Source organism: Engraulis encrasicolus, chromosome 6 (genome assembly GCF_034702125.1).
Source record: "Engraulis encrasicolus isolate BLACKSEA-1 chromosome 6, IST_EnEncr_1.0, whole genome shotgun sequence".
NCBI lineage: Eukaryota > Metazoa > Chordata > Actinopteri > Clupeiformes > Engraulidae > Engraulis > Engraulis encrasicolus.
In genome coordinates, this window is record NC_085862.1 from 28,098,329 (window position 1) to 28,123,394 (window position 25,066).

The 25,066-nt window shown below is 42.4% G+C and overlaps 2 protein-coding genes across 4 annotated transcripts; one reads left to right on the forward strand and one right to left on the reverse strand.

Moving 5' to 3' along the window:
- Positions 1 to 10,602: 10,602 nt before the first annotated feature.
- ndufa11 (NADH:ubiquinone oxidoreductase subunit A11) lies at positions 10,603 to 20,075 on the reverse strand. Of its 2 annotated transcripts, none has more exons than XM_063201171.1 (4): positions 19,973 to 20,075; positions 17,997 to 18,089; positions 11,318 to 11,440; positions 10,603 to 10,790 (listed from the first exon to the last, which is right to left on the reverse strand). In XM_063201171.1, exons 1-4 carry the CDS (start codon positions 19,989 to 19,991, stop codon positions 10,678 to 10,680), a joined length of 348 nt encoding a protein of 115 aa, XP_063057241.1. In that variant the 5' UTR covers positions 19,992 to 20,075; the 3' UTR covers positions 10,603 to 10,677. The 2 variants fall into 2 exon arrangements, with proteins under 2 accessions (XP_063057241.1, XP_063057240.1); XM_063201170.1 differs by lacking the exon at positions 19,973 to 20,075 and adding an exon at positions 18,567 to 18,723.
- Positions 19,557 to 24,149, forward strand: vmac (vimentin type intermediate filament associated coiled-coil protein). 2 transcript variants are annotated; one of them, XM_063201168.1, is made up of 3 exons: positions 19,557 to 19,646; positions 20,114 to 20,280; positions 22,228 to 24,149. In XM_063201168.1, the coding sequence occupies exons 1-3, from the start codon at positions 19,599 to 19,601 to the stop codon at positions 22,580 to 22,582; spliced, it is 570 nt and encodes a 189-aa protein (XP_063057238.1). In that variant the 5' UTR covers positions 19,557 to 19,598; the 3' UTR covers positions 22,583 to 24,149. The 2 variants fall into 2 exon arrangements, with proteins under 2 accessions (XP_063057238.1, XP_063057239.1); XM_063201169.1 differs by lacking the exon at positions 19,557 to 19,646 and having other exon boundaries at positions 20,075 to 20,280.
- Positions 24,150 to 25,066: the final 917 nt, after the last annotated feature.

Below are 25,066 nucleotides of genomic sequence, written 5' to 3' on the forward strand. Positions count from 1 at the left end.
CACTGTTACTCTCCTGTAGTAGGCACATCACGGTATTAAATTGTGGCCATTCATTAAGCAGGGCCTGATTTTTTAGGATTAAATTAGTTAATGTCTGAACTAGTAATAATTAGTGTGATGAAGCGGTCTGCACACTGTGTATTAACTCCAAAAATACTTTATTTCATTTAAACATATGGCAACGTTTCGATCCAACAGAGGGATCTTCCTCAGCAACTAGTAATAATTACAAAGGCCAAAACAATAAACCCAAAAATGTGTCAAGAGTAACTAATGGTTAATAATGTTAGTAATAACATTGCAACACTGCAAGTGTTTTACTGGTTGCCAGCACCTCCTTTTCTGGTGTACGTTTTGCAGCTCCACTCATCAACATCGCAACACATAACACAATGTTTTTTACCTTTGGAAATCAACTTACCTTGGAGTTGGGGATTGTTTTGTGAGCAGTTCTCCATTTTCATGGGTTTTCCCTAGAGTCAGGTAGGGTTTTCCCCTTATCAGCCAGGTTCTTCTTTGTTTTATCAATGACTACCTTGGGAAATATGAAGATATCACATCCTCTGTTTTGAAACCATTGTTTGTCTCCATGTATTAGATGACTTCAATGTTCTCAACGTGCACATTGACAGTAATCTTTCTGTTGCTGAATGATGTGAATGAAATGCCGAACATATCCAAGTGATCCTACTAGTGAGGAACTGTGTATTTACAACGGATTTGCACTGCAATCACACACACACGCACGCACACACGCACGCACGACACACACACACACAGACTCACGCACACACACACACACACACACACACACACACACACACACACACACACACACACACACACACACACACACACACACACACACACACACACACACACACACACACACACACTGGTGCACTGTTCAGCCATGTCTAGACTTCAACACCTCTGTATGGGTTTAAAGCAAACCGCTGTGAACATGCTGTACTTGTGTCAAAACCAAATCCATCTTGATGAATGACTCCTAACTTCACAGCTATGGAATGAACCTGAACTGATCCCAACCATTATGCACCTTTAAATGTGCCAAGTTGGTGGAGCAGGGCTGGAATGGGGGAGAAATAGGGCAGTTTTGGCTTAAAGATGCAGAACTGATTCACTGATGGGCCCCCGCAACCTCGTGGGCCTTTATTTTCAGAAATGTAAGAAAATATATATTTCATTTTTTTTCAAACATTTCTGAAAACAGGGGCCCATGAGGGTGCAGGCCCACCGGAAAATGCCTGTTATGCCAGATGACCAGTCCAGCCCTCTGGATGAGTCTTCAGACTTTCCCTGACTTGCCTTTTGTCCCTGACATTTGTAAGAGCTTGCATGGCTCTTTGGTTTGTGTATGTTGAAATAAGGAAAAGTGTCCTGGCATGGTGACTGAATGGGTGTCCTTCAGGGTTGAAAGTGAACATCAGAGTTGTATTCATTGGCATGTGCAGGGATATGTATAAACTCTTCTCTCATCTGGTTTGTGAAAGTGAAAAGTGAGTGAAAAAAAAGTGAAAGCCCAATTAAACTCCAACTCCTATTATCATTGTGACACAGTACTCCACAGCACACAAGTGTTCACTGCACACTACGAAATTGCATTAATGCCTCACCCGTGCAAGGAGGCAGCCCCCAATGGCGCCCCAAGGGAGCAGTGCGTCGGGACAGTACCATGCTGAGGGTACCTCAGTCATGGAGGAGGATGGGGCAGAGCACTGGTTAATTACTGCCCCCACCAACCTGATAGGTCGGGAGTCGAACCGGCAACTATTGGTCTACTATTGGGAAGTCTGACGCCCTAACCGCTTACCCAAGACTGACTTGTGTACATGTACATTCATCCCAAATTCCAATAATGCAGTACTAAGACATTTGTATTCCATAATTGTGCTGATGTTTGTATGTATGTACGTAGGTAGTAGGACCACTACAGCAATGGTGCAGATTTGTCCAGAAGCACGTGATTATTCCTGGGTCTTACAATCTGCTCAAGGCCATTTTTAGTACTGAATGTGAGGCCACTATTTCTACTAACACGCACGCACGCACACACACATGCACGCACACACACACACACACACACACACACACACACACACACACACACACACACACACACGCACACACACACACATTTCCAAAAACCTTTTTCCAGAGCTTCGAATGAATGGAATTCTACAGCGTCTGCCATAACGGCCAAGAGGAAACAGTTCTCGCTGAACTGTATTGCCGCATACATGCTCCTTCAGCAGGAAGTGGGTGTTCAGTCCCACAGTGCGTCCAACAAATGATTTCTGCAGGTATCATTGTTTCTTTATTCCCGTCCTGCAGGACACGCCATATAGCTTTCGTTATGACTGGTTAAACTTGACAGACACACCACTGAGGGTGGAAGTGGTGGAAGTCGGTGGGAAGCAGGCCCAAAATTGTCAGTACAGTAGAACACTTACAAATGTATAAATTAAAGTACTAACGTCAGTTCTGGCCAGGCCATGGTAGTCAAGAAGCTCGCCGCCCTCCCCTTCATCTCATTCATTCCTAATTGATCCAGGTCCCCTCAGCTGATGATGTCTCTTTCCTAGCGATTGGCCACACAGCTTCGGCGCGCCTTTTAAATTCTACCCACTTCCTCTCAACTGTATGCTGCTCGGTTTTTGCTACCCACCGCCTCCCCTGCTCCACCTTGTCGTGTATGATGTGGCATGTTCTCTTGTCACGTCGCTTGGCTCTGTTCATGGGAGGTTATCTCTCACCCTGTCCTGCTGGGGTGAGAATTCCCTTAACTGCTGCTGCCCCTTGACTCAATGCTTTTCCATGCTGCTCATGGAAATAGGGTGGTTCCTCCGAACAGAGCTATACCGCCAAATGTAGTTCATAATTTCAATAAAAGAAATTTCATTTATATTCTTCTTTTGTGTTTCTTGACTGAAATGGTTCTGACAGAAATGTGGCCTATGTTCTCACAAATCAGTGCACATACGTAGTACACTAGTAACACCACAACCCTGGTTTGTATTAGCTGTGCATACTAAACTGACCACAGGATTTCCTGGTGTTTGATGTGGGGACTGACTGACGGAGATTCTTTTGGCCCTCTGGAATCTGACCCTTGAACCCTGGGCTGGTTACGGGGGAGATGAGGGGCTGGACTGGAGAGGTGGGCTGGACTGGAGGAGATCCCAGAATACTGGAACCTGCACTCTCTTCACCGGGGTGCCGACAGGGAGGGACAAAGGGGATAGGTGTCCAGGGCCCAAGGAGAGAGGTTTCCCAGAATTGGGTCCTCATTACATTGTATCTATTGGGGTGGGAAGGCCCTATCAGATGACTTTGTCCTGGGCCCTGCCAAAGCTGTCACCGGCCCTGCTCTTCACTGGCAGCCAGCCTGTCTGAGAATAAATACACAAAGAGACTCTGAATAGGGAGGAGAGGCGACGAGCAGGAAGACATATAGAATCCAAACACAATTCCGGCCATTCTGTATGATACCCGAGAACTGGGGAAGGTATGGACGGGAGGAAGGAGGGAAGCCTTCGCACGCAAGTGTCAAGCAAATAAATTAAAATGGAATAACCCAGAGAGGTATTCAGACATTTAAATATTCCAGTATTAGACAAATACACAACTTCATTTTCCTTTGATATCCTTTGAAGTGTGACCTGACCTTGGCTTCAGGAGCTGCTTCATGAGTACCCTCCGAGTGGCGAGGTCGAACGGTCATGTCGGGGTCGTGACCTCTCTTCACCTGGAAATGCTTGCTGCAGCGGCGGTGCACTGTGACTGATAGCTGAATGGCAGCCTTTACGGCTCTCCTCTCTGTGACATCATCAATCACTGGCCACTTCTGAGGGGCTGATCGATGTGTGCCTCTAAAGGCCTCTTTGAATAAAAGCACAACATCTCCAGATGGGGCTGCTGTTATGGTATATACAGGGCCGCTGACAGCTTTGGCTGGGCCCAGGACAAAGTCGCCTGAGAGGGCCCCCCAGCCCAATACATACAATGTAATGTGGGTAAACTCTGGGCCCCTTCTCTCCCTGTGCCTGGGAAAAATGTCCCCTTAGTCCCCTCCCGGTCAGGACCCCTGGGTATATACGGCAAGCCAAACTGGGGGCATTTCCTGTATGTAGTACTTCATTATGGCGTGCTGTTGAACATAAGTCTAGCCGTAATGTCCAAACTGTGTGTGTTTTTCTTTGATTGTATGTGTATAGTATATTGGGGCTGCGGTGTTCAGATGCCTGTGGTTTTACTGGTTGCTTTGTTGACTGTATAACCTCTGTGTATTTTCAGTCTTCCGCAGGTCCTTGGTCCATTTTAATGAGGATTGTAGGTGGAAAATGAGCTGATAAGGTTTTTCCCCGTCTTGCTTCCCCATTCTTCATTGATTTTTTCGAGTCTGGACCTGGCATGAATTCAGTTCTGCAATTCAGCAAGAAACACAAGATGCACACATTTCGGAAGTTGCTTACCGGGGGTTTGTATCTCTCTGCTTGTTTTTAATCTGACTGAAGACCCAGACAACCAATACCAAATCAGAAGAAGAAGAGGAAGGGAAAAACAAACACTCATCTAATGTGTACAGGATTGTAGCCTACTACTTTATTTTATTAGGGCTTGGCGGAATTTAAATTGAAGCAAGAGGGGGGGATATGCCCGCTCAGCTAAGTCAAAAGGCACTTTTAAATCTAAAGAAGAAGCCAGCATCCCCTGCGGATGCCAAAACGCAGTTAGCATCGACCCTGACCCTTTGTGCGTCAGAGGGGGATTGACAGGGGCATCACTCTTTGCGGCTGGAGCTATGCCCACGGCCTTTCACTACTGGGTCTAGCCGTAAGAGGCTCTGCATTAAAACATGAGCCGGCCCGGCCGAATAGGGGGGAAGCTCTCTCGTCTCGAGTGGGTCGGTCGCACAAAAGCAAACCACCACCACTTAGCAACGTGAGCCTCCAGCAGGGCTGGACTGGCCATCTGGCATAGCGGGCATTTCCCGGTGGGCCTCGCACCCTCGTGGACCCCTATTTTCAGAAAAAAAAAACGATTTTTTAAAAACATTTCTGAACATAGGGGCCCACAAGGGTGCGGGGCCCACCGGTGAATCAATTCTGTGCTGCTAATTATGAGGGGCCCCTTTAAGCCCAAACTGCCCAGGCCCTATATTTCCCCCAGTCCAGTCCTGGCCTCCAGAGTGACATTTGTTTATTGTGGTGCGGTATAGCCACCATGAGGACATGACATGGGTCAGCTCTGTGGACGCTGTCCTGCACAGTCAAGAAAAAGAAAAAACAAAACATTTCGTGTCAGGGGGACTTAAAAGCCCTCATTTGATGGCTTAGCCTTCTTTGCTAGGACTAAAAAAACTCTTTATGCAATTCCACCTCTTTATTGTTTTTATGCAATCCTGTGTGTGTCCTAGTGTCACAGGAGTATCATTTGTTTGTGTTTGGTCGTACAATACTCACTGCAGCATAATGTACATTGTGGCATTATTGCGTGGACATTTCAGACCAGCTCAGTCAGCTGAAGCTGATACAGTTGTATTTGTGTCTGTGCCCCATAATCTGTCCCACTGTGTGTGCCATCCTCCGGCCAGTGGACCCAGGAGCACCAGTCACACATCAGCTGTTTTGAGCTCACAATTGCTCTGTTTACATGAGACATTTAATTCAGAATTAACTCCATTCTGAATGAAGCTTAATTCTGCTTTGAAAACGTCTTGTAAACACTTCTTAATTTGGAATTGAATGAAAGATCAATGTAAACTCGACAGAACTATTTAATTCTGAATTCTTTAATTCTGAATTATTAATTCGGAATTAAAAAAACAAAAGAACAAACTGGCACAGATCGTCAACCAGGCTGGAAAGATCATTGGATGTAAACAGCTGCAACTTTCACACTTGCACACACAGGCTCTAACAAAGAAGGCTCATCAAGTCTACCTGGATCCTACTCACCCTCTTCACTGTGCTTTCCAGATGCCGCCATCTGGACGTAGACTTAAAATGGCAAGGAAGAATGGCTACAAGCGGTCATTTGTAACATCAGCTGTGGCTATTATAAACAAGAGCTGGTCATAGTAACAGAATAGGTAAGCTCTATGTGTCCCTCAATAGTTTTAACAGAAGTGTTCTGCTAATTAAAAATTGGATACAACACTCTGTGTGCTCCTCTTAGCAGTAATATGGTACATTTTAAATAGTTTTTAAAATTTTAACTGAGTGACATGGATAGAGTAATGGGATTAATTTATTCCACAGGTTTTATCTTCTCTTATTATCCAAGCATATTTTTATTAAAAAAAATATTCTTTATTGTGTTGACTGTGATGTGTGTTTGTCTTGTGTGTCTTGTGCCACCATCAAAGCAAATTCTCCATTTCATGACAATAAAGAAGTCTAAGTCTAAGTCTAAGTCTAAAAAGTGTCATGTGAACACTAGCCAATGAAAGTTTAAGACTGATCACATCACTTAAGGCAATAACATCTGCAATCTATTGGGATGTTAACCGCAGTGATGAGTTTACTGTACACTTATATTTTATCAGTCAGGATTCCATCGACATTAAACCTACCAATCATTTATAACTTGTGCCCATCAGTCATACTTTTCTCATTTTAAGAACCGAAATGAACATCAACATATTGGACATTCTTGTCGTGAAAGTAGCCTGCGCGTCAGAGGACAAGGACTATTTTTTTTCAATGAACTGTCACTAGTAAAAACTGTCCTATGCTTTTTTCTCAGAGCGCTAGCTTCCTGCACTACAAACTTGGGCATCTTTATCAAGACCACCTGGGGTTTGACATTCAACCAACCTCGCCTACTTGGCAGGGAGCGGTTGGAGCACTCTGAGCACTTCAGCAGGGCTGGACTGGCAGTATGGCATAGCGGGCATATCCTGGCTGGCCCCTATTTTCAGAGATGTACCAAAAAAAAAGTTGTCTTTTTGTACATTTCTGAAATAGGGGCCCACAAGGGTGCGGGGCCCACCAGTGAGTCAAGTCTGCGCCGCTAATTATGAGGGGCCGATTTAAGCCCAAAGTGCCCAGGTCATTTATCTCCCCCAGTCCAGCCCTGCACTTCAGTAGTCAGACCTATTTTCATCACAACCAGCCAGCCCAGCGTTCATTCAATATGCAGTACTACACCTCAATCAGCCATGTAGTCACGCAATCTCAGAAAAAAGGGGGGTGTAATTTACAGCCCGTGAGTATTCCTCACCTTGAGATGTTCTGTGGGGTGGTCTTACACTGCAGAGGAGGCCTTGTTTTCAGTCCTCTTTGGGGCTGTCCACTTTGCCGGCTATATACCCAATGCCTTTTGTGAGAGCCGATAAAGAAAGGGAAGACATGCACATGCAATTTTGTTGACTGCTCCGTTTATAGAGTGCATGAAGACAAATATGCAAGTTTTGCATTATGTCTTCCAAAAGAGAAGAATGACCTTACAATGTAAGTGAGCCACATAGCAACGTACAGTGGCCTGATGATTCTTTTTTGACCGATTTATTGTCTTTTTTAATTGATATGTTGTTACATTGTCACTGTGCGACATCTTCAACTTCTGTTTTTGTTTATTTGTCTTTTTTGTACAGCTTCTGTCTTTACTGTAATACATGTACAGTATATGACCCTTGAGTTGGGAAAATATGCTGTAGAAATTAAATATATTCTTCAGAGAAGTGGTTCATTTGATGTTATACAATTCCTGTCACCCCCCTGTCAAGCACAGACAATACTTTTCCCTTGTATTTAAAGTTATGCAATAGATACAGATCCTCAAGTGGATTGTCCAGGCCGGGGTAGTTTATGTTGCTTTCCCATTGCATCCACATATTGTGCAATTACCCATGCACTCCAGTAATTGCTGAGCGATGTTGATGATGGATAGCTCTCCCCAAGTAAACGAAATCACATGAATTGCAGTGTTGTTTAGTCTTCAAAACAATTACAGTGGCTTTTGGCCCGCTCTTCTCACTCTAAGTGAAACCAGTGAAATCCTAAAGCTCTATAAAGTTCACAGTCTGAGATCCAAAGCAGGCGGCCAAGCCAAACAGAACCACCTGCATCTGCCATGACCCATCTCATTTATCTCTCGTTGTCACAATACAAATGGCTTGCATCTGTTTCAGTTCATCTCTTTAGTGTTTGTGTAATGCCTCATTGTGGCAATGATTCTGCTGACCCATAGTGGCATAACTATAATAATAATACTAGGGCTGTCATGAGTAAGTGGTTAGGGCATCTCAGTTGTAGACCAAAGGTTGCCAGTTAGACTCACAACCCGCCAGGTTTGGGGCACCATTGGGGGCTGACACCTTGCACAGGTGAGGCATAAATGCAATTGTGTGCTCTGTAGTGCTGTGTCACAATGACAATGGGAGTTGGAGTTTCCCTGGTGGGCTTTCACTTTGCTGTGGCATCAAGTATTTTTATTGCTTTGACCCACCATAACTTGTGTGACAGTTGCACTGACTTTTGGGTTCATCATGCCAGCTTGTGTGCCTCCATAATGTAGGCCTACACATATAGCATTGTTAAGCATCCACATGAAGTTCTGTGTTTTGCCTTTTACTTTAGAGCCTTACTCATACATAAAATGCACATGTGTATTATTATAGACTACCTCAAGCTTCTTCTTTCAGTTCTTCTTTTTTGTTTTTAAAACCTGAAGTTATACAGGACAGATCATTTGTGGTAGCTTATAGGCTATTGTATCATGTTGCATGTATCTTCCAACAGATATTATGTTCTGTAAAGTGAATTATAACAATGACCAGGTGTAGCCTACCCATTTACTGTCGATGCATCCATTCCTGTGTATAAAACCATGACGGCAACTTAATTCACTATTCACCAATGATATACACGTAACTTTCAAAGTATCAAGGGCCAATAAAACAGTTTGTACATTAAATGTTATGATATTTCAGTTAATTTGCATGCATGTCATCTCACCCCTAATAGATAATAATTTCATCTGTATGCCTTCATACCTGACAATGTCCTGAACTGTATGCGAGATAATTTTGAGAAAATGTTTCATAGTGAGGAGTTGGTGCACTGCTGGAAGAGTAGAAGCCCTCTACCACTCTAGTGATTAAGAGGTCCCCAACCTTTATGGGTCTGAGGGCTACCCGAGGGCTACTTGTTTATTCAAAATCCTCTACCGATATCTTGACATCTTTCTCAAGTCACTCTCAAGGTAGCCTACCCTGAGCATGGTACCGTCCCGCCGCACTTCCCCCTTTGCACAGGTGATGCATAAATGCAATTTCGTTGTGTGCAGTGAACACGTGTGTGCTGTGGAGTGCTGTGTCACAATGACAATGGGAATTGGAGTTTCCCAGTTGCGCTTTCACTTTCACTATGATTGAATGATAGTTTGCTTATAGCTTAGGATATAAAGAAATAATCTCATATTTAGATGAAGAAAAGCATTAACTGTGACTTGTAGTCCTGACTATTAACATCCTTGGTGTGCACCTCAGAAGCTCCTGGAGGGCTACTTGGCGCCCGTGGGCGCCACGTTGGTGACGCCTGGATTAAACACATTACTACTCACTGATGCAGAGGGAAATGGTGCTGGAGTGATTTGGAAACAAAACACTTTCAAGTGGAAAGAATCGTGATTATAGCAACCGTAGACTTTATTTTGTTTTAGGTTCATATAAACAAACTGTGAATGGTTACGGAATTGCCCATCATCATGTCTACCCTGGCTGTGCCATACGCAAGTTCCAGTAAAAAACCTTCGGGTATGGCAAGACTAAGTTACCGGTACATCATGACCCCAAAGTAGGAAAATGTGAAGTGTGTGAAGGGAGGGTGTAGATGGTAAATAAAGGCCTTGTTTAGCACATACTAAAGTACAGAAAATACTTTGAAAACTAGACAATGAGCCAAACATGGATTTGCCTAAAGATATCCAATATGAGCATGCCATGGCCAAATACACCAAAGGGACGCCCGGGAACACAAAACAACTTTAAAATTCGCTATGTAATATTCCCAACAATCATGTTCTACTGACAAGGTTGTCAGTTATAGGCTACCAATGCTGAAATTCTACAATACCAACTAACTTCAGGCTACACCGTTGGTTTCCGACAGCACAGCCCTGAACACTATAATGGGTTTTGTTGTGTGCAGCACCATCTAGTGGTAAAATCTACTATCAACAAAGTGAAGCATTTCACTTCCTTCGCTGCTACTGTCCCCGTATATACACTGTCCGTATTATAATTTTGGCTAGCAGTTCCCTGCTAGTGACACAGCAGCGTTGAATAGATGCCTACAATAATCATTATGTTATGTGTATCTTCATCCTTGTCTTAAGACAAAGTCTTCCTTGATGATGGTCATACAGTCTGCATCACCTCTGCCAAAATGGTAACATACAGTAAAACCATTCAGTGTAGATGTGTGCCGATAATACTTGGTGAAGCCAGCCTGGCTGATAATGGTAATGTGCACTGAAGCATGATTCATCTATTCCATCAAAACAATTTCATGAAGATTATGAACGGTAGCAATGAGCATGATAAATGTGAATAAAAGAAATCAAAAACATTGATCAAGACTCTCTAAGTTTATTAATTCCATAAACAATGTACATACAGTAAAACATATACAGACAGACGTGGGATGTTTACACGACAGGAGGGCCGCTTATTTTCCAGCCTTCTTTCTTCCCGATCTTGGTGAACAGGGCCAATGTGCCCAAACCAAGGCATGCCGATACTCCATTGATAGCACTGTGCGCTGCAAGGCAGAAGACACAAAACAAAAGAATATTATTTTCTTCAGCCATAACACAGAATGCAACACTGCTCTGTCCTTTACGTGCTATTGTTGGTTTTCGGGTCCGAAATGGCAAAAATAGCCACATACAGCTTTTGGTGGAGTGGCCGAATAGTGGCATGTGATGCATAACATGCAGTGACGCTGTAATCTCTAGCACCTTCTTTAAAATACTGGCTGTGAGTGTTGCAAAAAAAAAAAAAGTCTACTGTCTGAAACTGCCAAGGTAGAGCCTGGGGAGGTGACGGCATTAAAACCTGAATAAAATGGGCTTGGATTTGGAAATTCAACATTTCAGGTCAGGCACATCAACGGTAACAGTGCCATAGAGTTTCCAACAGAGTAGACACATTACACACAGATGCTGATACAGAACAAAATAGCATAAATTACAATAAAATGTAGACATTTGTAAACTGACCACCGAACTCTAGAAGTTTGCATCCGTGCATTCCTAACTTCCACCATGAGTGCGTTTTTGTACTTACTTCGAGCTCCTAGGAAGATTCCTGAGGCGCAGCCACCAACAAAGTAGTTTACAGGATCATCTGGGGCCTCCCTCGCCTGTGCACTCAGACATGTGGCCATTCCAAAAACTGCCCCTAGCGCAGCTGCAACAAATTGCATAAAAACATATCAATGGCGATACATAACAATGCTTGATATGGCTCATTCTTTTGAAACTCTACTCTCTGTAAACCTGAGGTTGTTCTCCCGACAACCATTGTAAATGCGTTCTATTGCAACAGCTGGGGACAATACAAATGTCTGAAAACACTAATGTTAAACGAACTCGGAGTACAGCGAAGTGCTCCGAGTTTGTGTTTCGGAACCCCGAGTTGAGTACCCGTTCTTTTGCACTTTCCCGAGACAGGGGTCTGGGTTTGCGACATCCGAGTTTCAAAAGAGTGCACCATTATTCCTCACTGTTAACCAGTGGTGGCTCAGAGTGGCTGTTCGAGCCTGATCTGATCTGATCTGATCTGATCATATCTCTCGGCCATTCCTCACACAATGCAATGTTGGTCTGAACCGTCCTTCACTACTGTCACACAATGGTGGAACATGCCCCCAGTGACTTAAAGAAGAGTTGCGCTACTTTGAACATTAAAACCCAGGATTTCTCCCTGCACCTTAGGCCTATATTGATGGCAGCCACCTTTGAAACAAACCCCACCTTCTCTAGGGTCACCCTGGAATATAACTTAATTTTATTGCAAATGTAATTTCTAGGGTTCCTTTACAGAACATGTCATATTTCATGTGAAGCTGCAAAACATTATATTGCTTCCTGGATAAAAGGGCCTCAGGTGCCATAAATGTTGTTTATATATAAACATGATTTGGGAGGAAGCCTGCGAGTGATGGACAGCTGTCATTTCTTGCTCCCGCCTTCGCAGATACTTAAAACCCTCCTTTCCCTTTCAGCTGTCTTGCGAAGGATTTCCTAATTGTCCCATCACCTCCCCCTACTCCTCCTATTCACTAGAGCAACCAGCTACACTCCTCTACACAATGGGGGTCGAAGCGGATCTCATCCCACATGATCTCCGCTTTCAGCATCCCAGGACCGAGGCCAGCCAGCATGCCACTCAAGTGTATTGTACACCAAGCACTCAAGGGCAAACTAGTGAAATGGGACATCTAGGTCCCCCACCCCTGCTTTAAACTGTGTGGCCACTGGCCACCCAATTCTATTAAGTAGATCAGGGAGATGTTCAGTAGAGTAGACCTACTTCCTTTTCTAATCAGACATCGGAGTCCCTGAGTTCAGAAAATACAAACCTTCCACAACTTTGATCCAACTAGCACCGAACTAGCTGATTGTAATGAGCACTCATGACAGAAGGTTCAGGATAGAAGTTAGAGAAAATGAAAGTGTGGATTCTAGCAAATCTATATAAAACTATATCTCCACTCAATCTATATCTAAACTTATATCTCCACTCATCAAGTGTGCGTAACCTAGTGGCACAAATACTGTTGCTCCAGTCATATCTGTGGTCTACTATTAATTCTGTATTAAGTAGCTTTAGACTAAACATGACCATCTAGCCGATAACACTATAGTCAGGGTCATTTTTCCAAAAAGTTGACACCTGAAGGCAAATCATGTTAATTTTCGGCATACAACTGATTTAGGGGTATTCAAGGGTGCTGAATCCAAATCTGCCGTATGCCGGACGCAAAAATGCACCGAAATGCCTCAAAACGGGCAAAATCCAATATGGCCGCCGCCACCGTGTTAAAATCCTGCAATCACTTTTCTTTTGGACTAAATAAGGTATGAATTTGAAAATAGCACTTATTTTTATGTTTTCAGACATGGGGAAAGCCATTATGTCATCAGATTTAAGCTCAGATTGGAAGAAAATGCTTATGTCATTGGCTGGTAGCCATTTTAAAAGCAGAGAGCCTCATATTGTCAGCGATTTTTAACATTTTTACTAATCTTTCAAGATTCACAGAAAAAAATGCTCTTTGTCTCTGTGAACACAAATACTACAGAAAACTACACTGAACTGTCTCCTTTCATCTGAAAAAAGAAGTTTGTGTCTACCTTTTTCCATTCTTTAGTTATGGGCAGTAGAACATGGGATGACGCCACAAAAAAACACTGATTTTTGACCCCAAAATACTGCACTTCTCTCTGCCCATATTTTTGCTTTATGTTTGATGTGCAACATTTTCAGGGGGTTTGAAGGGTGCTTAATGCCAATATGATGTATAAATAAATGTATATTCCCATTGTACATCAAAATGAAGGAATCCAATATGGCCGCCGTCACCAGTCTACAGTGTACGTTTCTTTGATTACACAAGGTAAACTCTTAAGTACATTATGTAGCATTAGGTTTTCATACAGGGAGAATTAATTTCCATACTCAGATTTAAGATAGATATCAAAGGAAATTATTTCAGTGTAGTCTGAATTCATGATTGCAACAGGAACATAGGGTGACACCACAAAAAACAATATTTTTTGACCCCAAAATACTGCACTTGTCTCAACCCACATTTTTGCTTTAATGACAAAGTGTCTTTGATAGTGTTCATGTTTGATATGCAGCATTTTCAGGGGTTTTGAAGGGTGCTTAATTCAAATATTCAAATATGCTGTGTATTAGGCTCAAAACCTCTTTAATAGGCCTACCCCAAAATGAATTAATCGAATATGGACGCCATCACCAGACAAGGTGGACTCTTACTTACATTGTAGCTATAGGTTGTCATACATGGAGAATTCATCTCCATACTCAGATTAAAGATTAGAATCAAAGGACATGATTTCATAGGTTGAATTCATGTTTACAAGTGACAGTTGACTTTCATGTCAATAAGCTGTTCTTTTGAATGAAAATGTTTTCTCTACTTCCACTTTTATTTTAATGCTTATTATAACATGATGCAATATGTCCACCTCAATCCACCTCTTCCATTATGAGACAAATTTACACACATAAGTCTGAATGTGCCTAAATATATTATGCACATCTAAATGTTGTGCATTAGGAATTCATTGTTTGCCGATTTTATTGCGGTGCTTACATTATATCTTTGAATGGTGGAAAGGTGAAACGTGGATCAAAACAGTTTATGTTATTGTGAGGAATATACTTGATATATGTTAACTCATTCCCAACCATTAGGCCTATCAACCTCCTCCTCTCCAGTGATTTGGCAGGACACACACTATCATGCACTGCATGGCACTTTCGCTGCAAATGCAACAAAAGCAAATTATGACGTTTTGCAATGATCAGTCCTATCTAATTCAGATGTCACATGGTTACATAAAATGCCCCACATTATCAAATCTCTATATTGAGTCAGGCCCACATACCACTTCCTATCCTCCTGCCAGTCACCGAAGTGGGATGGGTGGTATTGAACAGGGCTTTAGTCCCACTGCTCCTGTATCTGCCACTTATACATGGGTTCTCATTGTTTATCAACACAATGTTATGAAGAGGGGCAAGACACTGGCAGCCAACCACGTGAGCTATTTTTTTTTGACAGACAGCGGTTTACAACAATCAGAGGCTGAGTTGTGCGCGGCTAGGTTCACAGTCAGGTTATAAACAAAATTTAGAACCCATGTATTCTCAAGGCACACAAAGACATCACAACTTGTGCTCAACTCATCCAACACTGCATCTGCAAGAAGTGGCATGGAGTACACGGAGTCAAGCAGTTGCTGCAATTCAGCAACTCCAGGAGGGGTGATTAGGAATAGGTTAACTTTGTATACCAAGTAAACAATTTTGGTTAGAGTAGAGGAGGGTGACTGTATGTGCATATATATTTGGTATATATATAAACTGGTATCAGAAGTAGTGTGGAGTCAAGTCTCTTGGCGGAAATACGTAGGATGGTGCGCAAGGCTAATAGAAATGGGCACCCTCCTGTCTTTCTCACAGCACATGAACACAATATTCAAAAAAGGACATTCCAAGTCAGCAAGGACATTCTGATTTTTGATACCTCCTCGTATAACTTAACCCATTGTGTCCTGGAAACACATATAGGTTTTTCAGGATCTTGAGATTTTAGCTGTTTTATTAACTATGTGGGTATGTTAGAGCTGAATGAACACATTACAATGCAAGGGGAGGGTATTGGCTTTTAAATGTAACTCATTTCATGTTTGTATGTGCTTCGGAGGCTGAGACATTGTGGATTTAATAGGAAGAGGGCACCCTTTCCCAAAAAGGGCTTAGGACAAAATGGGTTAATTAGCAGTCCATTTTTGAATATTGTGTTCATGTGCTGTGAGAAAGACAGGGAAGTGCCCATTTCTGTGCCTAGGCACCTTAAAACTACCACTTGCTCTTCTGTCTGCCATTGGCTCTCTCTCTCCAGCTGAGCACCGTTATTGATACACTGCAGATGTACATTCCAGTATATTTTAACTAGGCCAATTTAAAGTCTATACTTGCACAATTCTACCAACAGAAGAGAACAGACAGACTCTCTTTTCCTCCTGCTCCCCTGTTCAGCAGGGCTGGATCCCCACATGGCTGCATGCTGAGCCCCCCATCTAAAGTCATGGCCAGCAAAAGGGAATGAAGGTGGCAGCCTGGTGTACAGAGACCGACACAAATTTCTCTAGCTCTGAATGAAAAGAAAACCAAAGATATCATTGCTGCCTTCAGGAGGCACACCTATAGCGAGAATAGACCTAGCCCTCTCTGAACTTCCCACTGTCACAGAGCTAAAACATTGTCTTGGACATTATCCTGGTTCTGAGTTCTTGGGCCTCTACAGATGTATCATTGGCACTACAGATGTATCATCAAAGTAAGGACCAAAGACTAAAACCACATTTCACACACATGGACTGTCTGACTGTTCATTATAATCTCTTGTTCCCCTGATCTCCTTCCATCCTCCGGTTGTTGTGCAATAATTGATACAGTGCAATGTGTTGAGCTGAATTCTTGCCGTACTACAGAACAAAGGCCAGCCTTGTAATTAATGGTTATAATTGTCACAGAGTGGCCATCTCAGCTGAATGTACATTAAGCAAGACAATCTATGCAATAACTTTGGATGACTGATGTGCAATACCAGCCTGAGTATGTCCTTTGTGTATATATTCTCTCTCTCTCACACACACACACACACACACACACACACACACACACACACACACACACACACACACACACACACACACACACACACACACACACACACACACACACACACGCCACTCCCTTATCTGTACACTCTATTCTATTCTATTCTATTCTATTCTATTCTATTCTATTCTATTCTATTCACATCAGTCTGCCTCTTGATCCCCATTATAGGCCTAGATATACAGTGATCTGAGCACAGCAATTAAACCGGCAAACATGAAGTAATTCCCATTGTACAAAGGATAATATTAGAAAATATTCGATTTAGGGACTTTCAGACTCTTGTGTGCATTTATTTTTTATGGGTGAAGAGGTGTGGAAACATTGTGTGGTGGTTTGAGGTGGGAACATTTTTCATGGTATAATGCATTAAAGTGTAATTGAAATAGGGAGAGATTTAAATACAAATGGTCAATTTATGGAAAAGGTAATCTCCTGTTGCAAACATGAATTCAGTCTACACTGAAATAATTTCCTTTGATATCTATCTTAAATCTGAGTATGGAAATTAATTCTCCTTGTATGAAAACCTGATGCTACATAATGTACTTAAGAGTTTACCTTGTGTAATCAAAGAAATGTACACTCTAGACTGGTGACGGCGGCCATATTGGATTCCTTCATTTTGATGTACTATGGGAATTAAAGGCATTAAGCACACTTCAAACCCCCTGAAAATGTTGTATATCAAACATGAACACTATCAAAGACAATATGTCCTTAAAGCAAAAATATGGGCAGTGAGAAGTGCAGTATTTTGGGGGTCAAAAATCTGTGCTTTTTTGTGGTGTCATCCCATGTTCTACTGCCCATAACTAAAGAATGGAAAAAGGTAGACACAAACTTCTTTTTTCAGGTGAAAGTAGACAGTTCAGTGCAGTTTTCTGCAGTATTTGTGTTCACAGAGACAAAGAGCATTTTTTCTGTGGATCTTGAAAGATTAGTAAAAATGTTAAAAATCGTTGACAATATGAGGCTCTCTGCTTTTAAAATGGCTGCCAGCCAATGACATAAGCATTTTCCTCCAATCTGAGCTTAAATCTGATGACATAATGGCTTTCCCCATGTCTGAAAACATAAAAATAAGTGCTATTTTTAAATTCATACCTTATTTAGTCCAAAAGAAAAGTGATTGCAGGATTTTAACACGGTGGCGGCGGCCATATTGGATTTTGCCCGTTTTGAGGCATTTCGGTACATTTTTGCGTCCGGCATACGGCAGATTTGGATTCAGCACCCTTGAATACCCCTAAATCAGTTGTATGCCGAAAATTAACATGATTTGCCTTCAGGACCTTAAATAAGCACCTTTTCAGAAATCCTGCCTAGACTACTATTAAAAAAAAAAAAAAAATAAGATTACTGACTGTTGCAAAGAGGGAATTATAGCATCCTCTGGGATACTTTGCCCAGCTGAGGCCTAGTTACCAGAGTCAGTAGGACAGACATGTACTTTACAAAGTCAAATCATAATCACTGGACCTGCGCTGCCTAGAGCTCTACAAATCGTATTTGAACTCACCCATTGTGGTTGTGACTGAAGTGGCCCTCTGAACTGCCTCAAGGGTAGTTGCAGGTTGGTAGAGCACAATGTTGTAGGCTGAGCCCATAAGTCCTGTGCAAGAGAGATCATAGGCTTATACAGCAGCAGTACTATGCAAAAGAGATAACTCTTCAAAGCAGCATCAATCAATAATTCCAATTCCAACGAGCCAGTGCTGCCAGAGGAAATTAAAACTAGCTTTGACGTTTATCGTACAGCTGTCACTCGATACTAAATTATAGCTGGTAACTTACTTTGTAAACAACCTGGGTTTAACTAATCGTTGACATCTGCACTCCAACGTCAACCAGATGAACGTGCCTAATATTGTGACTATATCATTGCAGAAGAGATTACAAGAGAGAGATAGTTTATCCAAATTGATAGCTGGTCCCTGTTTGGGTAGTTGGTTTGTAGTTAGCTCACCTATCTATCCTAGCTAGCTTGAGGTTGCGAAGACGCGCTGGCCACTAGGCCGACGTGTGTTTTCCTCTAACTTCAAAACTGTGCGGATCAAAATGTAAACAGTTCATTCGATTCGCAGCTCACCCAAAGCAGTGCCCATTTTTGTTGTAATCCATGTTTTAGCCACACACTGAGTACCCTCTTCGATATCCCAGTAACCCATCTTGCCTTAGCATCAAGGACACCACTGAACGCGAGTTAACCAAAGTTCACAATACCAAAAGCCTTTGTGGTCTATCGCCATCTAGAGGCGTGGTGGGAGAAAGCGCCGAAAATGACAGTATGCAGCAGCCCTTGTTGCACTGTCAATTAAAAGCAGTCAGTTAAAACACAAAAGGTCTGTGTTAAAAAAACATACTTAAGTTTGCCATATAAAAAAGGCTGCATCATCACCACAGAATGGAGGTCAATGTTTCATTTCAACGAAACACAAACACCAGTGAGAAGGCAGACACTGTGGGATGCACCATGGTGCACCTGCATGCTGCAGAACATGGAAATAAACAGATATGTTAAATGGCTAAGATTTTGATGAGAAAGATGACAGTACAAGTAATTGAAAACCAGTGATCTGTAATGTTGAAATGTAGGTCTGGTCATGGGAACAAGTCCTCCAAGACCAGCTCCATGTGGACTGAGTTTCTTTCTTTGAACTTGACCTGATTCCGAGTCTAGGCCCAAAGGGACAGTCTGATTCTGGGTTGGGCCCTCCATTTAACAGTCAAACAGACACTTGGTTATGGAAGCTTTTCAAAGCATATATCAAGGCCAACGTGCCTGGGCAAAGTAGCAGATGATTATACCATACAGGCTTAAACCTTTCTTTTTTCCGCAATTTAATTTTTATTGGGTGCTTGTAGAACCACATTTCATTTGACTTCGAATTCAGTTTGTTCTTTCTTTATCATGTCTGGTAAAATGCGGTGCATCTTTTTCTTCTGCCTGGTTGCTTCTTTTTTGTTGCCTGGTTGCCTCTCCACTCTCATCAGCATCTTGCATGACGACGTGTTGAGTGTGTTTACTTCCGGGACGCGCTGATATCCACAGGTTCCAAGCTTGTTGCGAAGAAACCAGCTGAAGTTTTTCGTCCGCGGCCAGATGGCAGTAACATATTGAATGAATAAGGAAATTAGGATGGAAACATGGTTTATGAATACGTGTAAGGTGTGGAAATGATCGTCTTGCAGACACAACCAGCAAGTTTGGGCATGCATCCAAGGCGAAGGAGTAAGTTAAGGGAACAGTAACAAGCTAGCGATACTGATACCTTCTCATGATCTCATCAGGGTAACCCCATTCAAAGTGACGATGTCCACAATGGACTGTTTTGACTCATAACTTGTTTCTAGTGAGTGGAAAGGCAGCTGCTGTTGTGGATGAAATGGTATACAGTTGTCGAAAGTGGGCGCATCTCTCTCTTGAACTCAGCTGAAGAAGTTACAGCAAGAGCTAAGTTAGCCATCTCCAGCTAGCCCCATTTAGATACTTGCCAGTTAGCTGTGCTATCATCTTGCGTGGTAGACGTAGAGACTTGGCTGGCTAGTGTCGGATCAGTTAACGAGGACTGGCATGGTGTAGTTGTTCTGTCGCACCACGGTGCCTGTGACATGTCTTCCCCGTCACCGGTTCAGATTAGGGAAGCAAATGCACATTTAGCCGCATTGCATCGACGGGTTGCCGAACTGGAGGAGAGGCTCGAGGCAGCAGAGAACACAGTGCGCGAGCAAGCTGAAAGCCTCATTCGGAAGGATGACCAGCTCAGGACTGCTACTCAGGAGATAACAGAGGCCAAAGACAGGTGAGTTACTGAAGAAAGGGGAAACGATTACACCACCAATCAGGAACCTAGAATGAATACTCCACTGCACATCTCTAGTCACGTGTGCTGTGGTTTGTACTTTGAAAAGTAACTTCAGAACTGGAATGAAGTAACATTGAAATCTGTGTGCCTACAGCTTGACTGCAGTGAATTTTAGACTTGATATTACATCATGATGATATTACATTCTGATTATGTAATTGCCTCTTATGTTAGGCAAGGTGTGCTAGACACTCTACCAGACTTAATTCTGGCCCATTACTACAAAGATGTTTCAGGAGTAAACCAGGTTAAGTTAAGAGGTAAGCCATCTGATTTACCTCTTAAAGGGACACTCCACCCATTTTGCATTAGGCTTTCCATTGTTAGACACCCAGTCATACTTTTGAATGGTCTTGCAAAAATCTCTCAATTCCCCCTGAGATAGGAGAAACCCGCATTCATCTCTTAACACTTCCTATGTCAATGATGTAAAAATGGTCATTTTGGACTACAAGCCTTTTTCCCACCTTTTCAACCCCGCTCATAGGGGGTTGGACCTAATGCTCTAACAGACCTATCACAGATCAGTGTCCCAGTGCTTTTGAAATCACTGGCATTGAGGCTCCGATAAGCAGTGTTGCCAGATTGGGCTGTTTCCCACCCAATTGGGCTGCTTGAGATAGCCGTCTGCGGGTAAAAATGGCATTTTACAGGAAAACTCGCCCAATCTTTCCCATCGACATCAATAGAATTGGGCGGGATTTAGTGCTTCCAGGTGGGTTTTGAGCATGTTTTGGGCTGGAAATCATCAGCCTCATCTAGCAACACTGCCAGTAAGTCACTGGCATAGCTGGAAAGGAGAAGCTGGACCACACTGCAGCTTAGTTTTCAAGACTTTATTTTTTGCACACACCCGACCAACGTTTCGGTGTTGCTACACCTTCTTCAGAGTCAAATGATAGCAAGAGAGAGACACACATTTCAAGACTTGACATTCACAGGTGATCCCACTTGGTTTGGCTAAATTGGTCTGATCTCATTGCAGGTAATTGACCCCACCCCCCAACACCAGGACAAGATTGCAGACAATTAGACAGAGAGGCTTCGTAGAAAGGCATTTTGGATTCATACTCTAAATTCAGTGGAGCCTCAGGGCATAAATGAGGAACACAATATGTCTTGCTCTCTGTAACAAATTGTTCCAGCATCGCGGCTGTGGTCTTGTAATAATTGTAGCTGTGGTTTTATTGACAATGTTCTTTGTGTATTGTTTCTTTTCACTTTTTTATTTTGTTTTGGGAAGTTGGCAAGCTGTCTAATTGTCTACAATTTTGTCCTGGTGTTGGGGGGTGGGGTCAATTACCTGCAATGAGATCAGACCAATTTAGCCAAACCAAGTAGGATCACCTGTGAATGTCAAGTCTTGAAATGTGTGTCTCTCTCTTGCCATCATTTGACTCTGAAGAAGGTGTAGCAACACAGAAACGTTGGTCGCGTGTGTGCACAAAATAAAGTCTTGAAAACTAAGCTGCAGTGTGCTCCAGCTTCTCCTTTCCAGTGATGTCTGTCCCACTGTGATGCACCTGCAAGCTGAGGGAGGGATGATGCATAGAGTCCCAAATAACTGGGTGTGGCCTGTGGAACTTGAGCATCGCAGTGCATTATGGGGATTGTTGTCACAAATCCACAAGCACTAAAAAGTCATTTTCTGCCTTTTCTTGGCCAAGAAGGCACAAAATTAGAAATGTATGTTACTATTCTACTATAAATATGACCCACTTTCAGTAACATATTCATGTCTCCACCGGTGGAATGCCCCTTTAACTTAATCTGGTTTGCTCCTGAACCAGCTTTGTAGTGTAGGCCCCTGTACTGTCAATTTAGACATGGCATAGGTTTGATTTTGCTCACTGTCTGATCACAATAAACTTATATCCCATTCAGAGAGATATCCTACCTCCACGAGAAGCTCTGCCATTCCGAGGAAACGATCCACAAGTTTCAGCACACAGTGAAGGAGAAGGATGCTCTTCTTGGCCAGCTGCGACACCGGTGCCAGCTCTTGGACAACATCTGCAAAAGCCGCCCATTGCTGGACAAGATGCTGTCACACATGGCGGAAGCTGAGCGAATGGGGCCTGTTGTTGACCTGGGTGAGACCGCCATCAACTCTTCTCTGACGGACGGCGAGTCCAGCTGCAGTCCCAACCGAGTGGCCAATCACAAGGACTTCTCCCTCAGCGAGGACGATCTGGACGACCAGGAGTTAGACGGAGTTGTATTTGGGACCACTGTTTGAGACAAATCCTTTTACTTGATTTATTTAAATTTTGTCATTGGCATGCAGACCCTGAGTACCACCACCACCACATGACTTCATGTATCAGGCAGCATTGCAAGTATTGTAATGGTTGTTGTGGGGGTCATTGTTAAGGTCAAGTTGCCTAATGCCTAGTTTTAAGTTTTGTTACCACAATTTATGTTTTGAGGTTGCCTGACATGAAAGAGTTTGTTCATAGAACAGTTCTAATGTAGAGAACTGAAACTAGAGTTAAATGAGTGCACTAGGTAAACTATGTGAAATGAGTACACAGGGAATAAACGACTTACTCAACCTAAATTATTTTAGATCGTATATGTAATTGCAATGGTTAAGTGGTAAGTGCAATGGTTTGTTTGTGAAATGGACCAAAATATTCTAAATGTATGCTGGTTTGGAGAAGTAGGTCAGGCAGACCAGCAATGTAAGTCTTCTTTTTTTTCTTCTACTTTTAAACAATATTTAATTAGCTTGTTTTAATTACAAATCTCAAGTCAAAACAGGAGAGCATTTACAGTGTAATGCAGCATACTGTAAAGGCTGACGTTGGTTAATGTTTCATATAACTTAACACATGCATTGCTATCCTTTTATGCATTCATCGTGACATTATATTAACATAAGAAGCCTTCATGAAATCTAAGTATTGAGTTAGTAAGCCACATAGGCAGGGTTGGCAGATTGGGTACATTTCCTGACCAATTGGGTTGCTTGGGATGGCCATCTGCAGTTAAAAATGCTTTGCCCAGGGTTTTCTGTAGATTTATACAAAGTAATGGAATTTAGTTGAAATCGGGTAGGATTTAGTACCTCTGGGTGAGTTTTGAGAATTTATTGGACTGGAAATTCAGTCGCATCTGGCAAACCTGTACATAGGATTATCTTTCTCATAGATTTGTGAAACATTCTGAAATGTCAGCTGCTCAAGTGTTGAAAATAACACTTATTCCAAATGGCCTTGACAGACCCTCATATGTTCAAACCAAACCCACCAACCCCACCCCACTGAATTCTTTGTTGAACTCAATGTAACACTGTCTGCACACTTTGGAGTTCTGTTCTCAGTTTACTGCTCTGCTGTTACTTGCTGTAATCTGTCCTGTTACTTGTCGAGATGGGTCATAGTTCAGTGCTTGAACTCCTGCATGTGGTCTTGCCCTATACCAAGAATGCTTCAGTGAAGCAAGGTCTATGCAAATCTTATGTTTGCTCTTTATCTAATATGCTGCGCATGACAAGGGCAGCGTTATTATAGTTAAATCAACAGTGATAACTTTGGGAGAAAAAGGTACAGCTATTTTTGCATCTGTTATATCTAGACAGCCGTGTGTAATGTTGAGACACTTACAATACAAGTAATTTTACGTAAATAATGTCTGGTTATTTTCTGGTAAAGACTTTGTAACGCACTGTAAAAGTTTACAGACGTGTCACAGGTCTTGAACCATTAAGTGTGGAATGAAATTATGTCCAAGACTTGAGTTCTGATAATTGGTCTGTGTTATGTCATGAATAAACATTCTGTTCATTGAAAGCGCAAGGTTTCACCTTTGAAGTATATGAACTTCATGCTGTATTTTTTTTTTTAATATTGAGAATTTCAGCATAAAGAAGTTTTAGGGCCGGAACAAATCTTTAGTGTTGGCTAATCAGAAAACTTCAAGGTGCACTGTGTAATATTTTTAGCAGTTTACCAGAATTCATGCTGCCCATTCACAAATGTTACCTTTTTCATGAATACTTACCACCATGATCAAATTTTAAGAATTCATTATGACTGGGAAAATTGCATTTTTCAAACATGAAAAGGAGGATCTTCTCCATTGTCCGCCATTTTGAATTTCCAGAAATAGACATATTTAGCCGCAAAAAAACTTACTTTACTTTGGCCATACTCGCAAATATTAGTTCATTATTTAGTTGTAGTAAATATTAGTGAAAAGATCAAATTTGGCTGAAGACAGCACAATTTCAGTGAGCAGCATAGTTGCAATACCTACTCTGGCCTCCGTCTCACACAGTGCGCCTTTAAACTGATGCGCTCAGCTTACATGTATGTAGAGGGTGTACAGCATCTTGTGGCCTATATAACAGGGGTGAGAAACCTTTTTCATTCGAGGGCTAGTTCAAGTTTTTTTTTAAGTCCTCCAAGGCCTGTACTATTTACCACCCCCCCCCTTTTTTAAAGGCCTTTATTGAAGGTGGCCGCCTTTACAACAGACCCCACCTTCACTAGGTTCCCTGAAAATATAACTTAATTGTAGGCCTATTGCAAATGCAATTTCTAAGATTTCTTTACACAACGTCATATATTTCATGTGAATCTGTATAAGATTAAAATGTCAGGGGCCGGATGTGATGGCCTCAAGGGCCATAAATGGACCTCGAGACAGGTTCCCCACCCTTTGTCTACCCACTACGGATGCAAATTTGCCACGGCATACAGTTCCAACACTACATGCT